Genomic DNA, 5,291 nt, shown 5'->3' with positions numbered 1-5,291 from the left:
ATAAGTAGTATAACCACAATTCAATCAATCATGTGTCAAATAATTTGTTATTGTTATTATATTAAAATGTTAATATAATAACGTCCTTGATTAAATTGTGGTTATACTACTTATTCCCAACAATTGGTTTTATTCATCTCAGTCATTATAATCATAGAGCTCAAACTCTTTACCGAGAGTTGACGGATTCCTTGTTGACTAATCATTAATTCTACAAGTATTTAAATCATACCCAATATCCATTCAACTAGCACCCTAGGGTATTAGGTGTCCGGAATCAAAGTATAATAAATACATTGTTAATTACTATGATAGTCGCAGGTCAAAGGAAACTCTATTACCATGTTCATCTTGAGAATATCCTATTGACAAATATGCGGTAATTATAACCATTAGGAATTCTCATAGTGAGTCAGTTCAATGGTCATATCTCTATATGCACCATATATATATATATATATATATATATATATATATATATATATATATATATATATATATATATATAATTTAATAAATGAGATCTATTAATCTTCATCCAATGAAGACCATTATATATATATTGATCTTTCCGGATTATTAATGTCTTTTTTAATAATCCTATGACCAAGAACAATTTAGATTAAATTATAAAAGATTTATCTCTCAATATTATGATCACTATCACAATGATAAATCTCTAAATTTAATCAAGGACGTTATTATATTAACATTTTAATATAATAACAATAACAAATTATTTGACACATGATTGATTGAATTGTGGTTATACTACTTATTCCCAACAGTGGATCATAGTACTCCAATACCTCTCCTCTCACTGTGAATTTTCTCCCATTGTCTTCATCTATGAGTTCGATGTGTTCCAAAGAGAAGATCTTGTTTACTGTGTAAAGTTCATACTATTTGTTGGACTTGTCTGGCCATATCCATGGTGGAAAAGGCAATTGTATCACTTGTTGTCCAGGTGAGAAGTCACTTGTAGGGATCTTCTTGTTTCTCCATCCCCTGAGCACCTTCTTTTCTTCATGTGATAATGCACTTCGAACACCAAACTTAGGTTTGATGTCAGGGAGTTTTTAGTTAATTTTCACAAGGGAGGCTTGAGTTGTAAATTCTTGTTAGCTTCATCAGGGGGTTCTTGGAGGCTTGGATCAATTGATTCAACCTTCATACAATTTTCTTTCTCACTTGAATGGTACATGGTTTTGAAAATATGAAAAACTAAGTGCTCATCATGCACCCTGAACATTAATTCACCCTTTTTAACAATAATCAAGACTCTAAAGTAGCTAGAAAAGGTCTTCCTAAAATGATGGAGGCATTCTCATCTTCCTTCATGTCAAGAATAACAAAATCTTCTAGGAAGAAAAATTTTTCCACCTTAATCAAGACATTCTCAATTACCCCATGTGCATGCTTTATTGACTTGTCTGCCATTTATAGAACTATTCTTGTAGGCTTCATCTCTTGAATTTGTAGCTTCTTTATCACGAGAGAGACATCAAATTGATACTTGCTCTCAAGTTATACAAGGTTTTTTCAAAGAATATGTTTTCAATGGTGCATGGAATTTAGAAGCTCCTTGTATCCTTCATTTTTCTTGGCAAATTCTTTTGAAATATTGCACTAAATTTCTTGGTCATTACCACTATTTCATCCCCCTTTAAAGTCCTTTTTTTGGATAGCAACTCCTTCATAAATTTAGCATAAAGAGGCATTTATTCCAAAACTTCTATGAATAAAATCTTGATGTGTAGCTTCTTGAACACCTCCAAGAATGTGAAGCTTCGCTTCTCTTGGTTCTCCCCCTTGAACCTTTGAGGCTAGAAAATTTTGGTTGATAAGGAGTCACTGTTTCCTTTTTCTTTGGAGCTTCAATTGTTGGTGCATGAACAATTCCCTCCTTTTATTGCTTCTCTTCTTCCACGTGTTTCCTTTTATTGGATGTCACTGTTTGGTCTTCATTCTCTTTGCTAATCACCCTTCTACTCCTTAAGCTAATGGCCTTGCATTCTTCTTTTGGCTTGAAAATTGTGTCACTTGAAAAAATATTGGATGGCCTCTCTATGAGTTGCTTGCCAATTTGTCCTATTGGTACTTCCAAATTTCGAATGGATGTACCTTGATTTTAAAAGTTGGCTCTTGTCTCATCCATAAAAATTTGAGTTTGTTGCATGAATGTGGAGGTAGATTGGGCTATTATCACTACAAGAAAATGGAACATTTGTAACAAAAATTTTGTATCAAATTTAAAATTGTTACAAAAAAATTATTTTTTGTAATAATAATTAGTAATTGTTACAAAAGAATAATTTTTTGTAATAACATTACAAGTTGTTACAAAACATGCTAATATTTTGTAACAATCTAACTTTTGTTGTTACAAATTATGTTAGTTTTTGTAACGAACCTTTGTTTTGTTACGAAATATTATAATATTTTGTAACAAAAAACAAAGAAGTTGCAAAAATTTGTAATATTTTGTAACAAAATATCTTTTTGTTTCAAAAACTCTAATTGTTTTGTAACAAAAAATTAATTTGTCACAAATCAACATTATTTGTAATAAGTTATTTGTTTATCACAAAATGTAAATATATTTTATAACAATTTTTTTTTCAAAATGTTAAACACGCTAAAAAAATTTGTTTATATAATTTTTTATAAAAAAAAATAAATAAATAAATAAATAATAAATATTTTATATATCTTACTTTTAAATATTTAAATTTTTAACCTTATTTTATAAATAAAAGAGAATTAATTTAATTATTAAAATTTTTTATTAAATTAGTATTTATTCGAAGATAGATTTTAAGTTAGTAATTAAACGGCATTTCAAAGATAATTACTTTATATTTAATTTAGTTTTAAATTATTACTTTATTTTATTATTTTATTAATAATTTTACTCTAAACAAAACTTTAATTTGCACTCCCAAAACACTAAACCCTAACTTAATCCCAATCCTACTTAAACCTAATTTTCTACCCTAACCCTCTAACACACAAACAGCAGCCACACAGCGGCCACACCCCTCACTCACTCACCCACGGTCACACACTCACACTCAATACACACAAAAAGAAACCTAACAGCAATTAGAAAAGAAATAAAAGAAAGAAAGGGGAAGAGGGGAAGCACGAAGAGGGAGAAAGGGGAAGAGAGAAGAAAGGAGATCCGACGATGAGAGAGGGTCGCGCTGCTGCCACCGTCAGAACCGTGAGGAGAGGGAGTCGCGCCGTCAGCCACGTCGCCGTCCATGAAGCCATCGCAGTCCGTGAAGCCATCGCTGCCAGCCGCGTCGTTACTGTCGTCGCCGGTTTTCACCACGCCTCGTCACCACCGCCGCGCCGTGCTCCATGCCGTCGCCGCCACTGTTTCGTCACAAGAGAAGGACGCACGAGGGAGGAAACAGAACCGCGAGGGAGCTCAGCCACGGAGAGAGGAGATGCGCGTCAGATCTGTCGCCGCGAGTCCGCCCATCGCCACACCACGTCGCCGACTGTGAAGCTGTCTCCGTCGCCGCTGCCGGAGGTCGCCATCGGAGCCGCCGCTCCACTTCTGTCATTCTTCTTTTTACAATGAGTTGCCCGCGCCTTGAACCGTGTTTCCTTTTTGTAGTTCCACATTGTCCTAGGTTCCCAGCAGCAATGTCTGCAAATGAGTGAGTGTGTGTGTGTGTGTTTTTTTTCTCCTTATTTGTTCATTGGGTCAGACATGATACTAATTGGTTGTCTTTCTTTTGTTTGCCTAATTTAGTAGTTTTCACCATGGATAAGACCATTCTAATGGCCTAGTCAGTTAATACCATTGTTTGCTCTTTTCAGATTAGCATCAACACCAGCCATGTTCAATAGCACACTCACAAAGGATGAAGCATTCTTGTGTCCTGTTGATGGATCCATTATGATAATAGGTACATGATGAGGTTGTAGCTGAATGTCACTATTCTAACTGTAAGACATCATAGTTGTTTGAAAGCTTTAGATTTTGTTTGTAACATGCTCTTCAATGCAAAAGCCCTTTTGAGTTATCTGTAGAGATTGGTATTGCACATGCTTCTTCTTGTGAAACTATAATGAATCTTGGAGAATGTTAAAAGGAGGGTTCAAACAAAATCAGTTAGCCATGAAACCTGATATACTATGTCAAGGAACTACTATTTATGCCTTAACCCTTAGCTGCTAGACTGAGTGGTTTTCCTTACTAGCTTGTTATTGTATTGGTGGTCATGAATTGTTTTTACTATTTCCTGTTTGTTAATAATTAACATCCATGGGTTTTGACAGACACTTTTATGTTAGTTTAGTTTGGTTTTGGTAATTGAAAAATAATTTCTCATGGATAAAATGAAATTTTGAATGTTTAACTCACCAATTGTTTATGAAACATCTCTATATGTGAACAGCGAGTCATCTGCCCTTCAACCGGAATGGATTCAAATTTTTCACAAATGCTGGTGGACTTGGAAAGACTGATATCAAAGACGTATTAGAGCGAGCTGCTGATATATACAATCAATTTACAGCTGAAAGTTTAGCAAATTCTGAGAGAAAGGCTTCATCATCTATTAAGCAAGTTGATTACATGAATGTATATACATCTGACCTAGTAAAGGCAGTTCGCAAAGCAGCGGGAAGCATAGGTATGTCTTGATATTGGTATGATAATAAATAGTTGTTTGGTAAATGGAGTGGTTAATAATGGAGTTCTAATTGGGATACATTATGTGTTATTATTTTTATTGTAGCATTTACAGTTTTTCCTCTGTCGTTTTTTTTAATGTTCTGATCCTATTTGCTAATCTTTTATATTGCATTGTCTACTGATAGAGAAGCCATTGGGTGGTTTCCATATAGTTGTTGATGCAGGCAATGGGCCTAATGCTGAAGTGCAATGTGCATTTGACTCTTTCTCCAAACTTAATATTTGATGTTTCGTTTTGATAATTAATCAGAAAAAGGTTCTGGAACCACTCGGAGCATTTACTACCGGTAGTCAATTTTTGGAGCCTGATGGCATTTTCAATTTCTGTTGTTTCAATTATGTTTTATCAGAAAGTTGACAATTCTATGGTGCCTGATTATTTTACTCTAGTGCCTTATTATTTTGATTCTATTTTTTGCATTTTTTTGGTGATTTTGATACTTTTTGTTTTCTTAAATTTTTGTGTTTTTAGGTAACTACATCATCATTATTAACATAGAAATATTAATTCAATTTTGTTATTGATTTTGTGTTTTTTACAATGCATTGAATTAGGATAGTTTGTATTGTGGAGTTA

At 33.5% G+C, this 5,291-nt stretch overlaps 1 protein-coding gene across 1 annotated transcript; it reads left to right on the top strand.

The window, feature by feature from the left end:
• Positions 1–3,366: 3,366 nt before the first annotated feature.
• LOC107608236 (uncharacterized) lies at positions 3,367–4,940 on the top strand. The gene is made up of 4 exons (XM_088492578.1): positions 3,367–3,671; positions 3,835–3,923; positions 4,416–4,652; positions 4,840–4,940. Exons 1-4 carry the CDS (start codon positions 3,367–3,369, stop codon positions 4,938–4,940), a joined length of 732 nt encoding a protein of 243 aa, XP_088348704.1.
• The last annotated feature ends 351 nt before the right edge of the window (positions 4,941–5,291 follow it).

This window comes from Arachis ipaensis, chromosome B7 (genome assembly GCF_059453495.1).
Source record: "Arachis ipaensis isolate K30076 ecotype BB chromosome B7, ASM5945349v1, whole genome shotgun sequence".
Taxonomy (NCBI): Eukaryota; Viridiplantae; Streptophyta; class Magnoliopsida; order Fabales; family Fabaceae; genus Arachis; species Arachis ipaensis.
Note: the sequence above shows the minus strand (reverse complement) of the source record. Positions and strands in the feature narration are given on the sequence as shown.

What these genes read in the sequence shown, in the direction of transcription:
- LOC107608236 (XM_088492578.1), top strand. Translation starts at nt 3,367, where the DNA reads ATGCCGTCGCCGCCACTGTTTCGTCACAAGAGAAGGACGCACGAGGGA. An exon ending in TGGATCCATTATGATAATAG is followed by an intron (nt 3,924 to 4,415) that starts GTACATGATGAG and finishes ATATGTGAACAG; the next exon opens with CGAGTCATCTGCCCTTCAAC. An exon ending in CAAAGCAGCGGGAAGCATAG is followed by an intron (nt 4,653 to 4,839) that starts GTATGTCTTGAT and finishes GTCTACTGATAG; the next exon opens with AGAAGCCATTGGGTGGTTTC.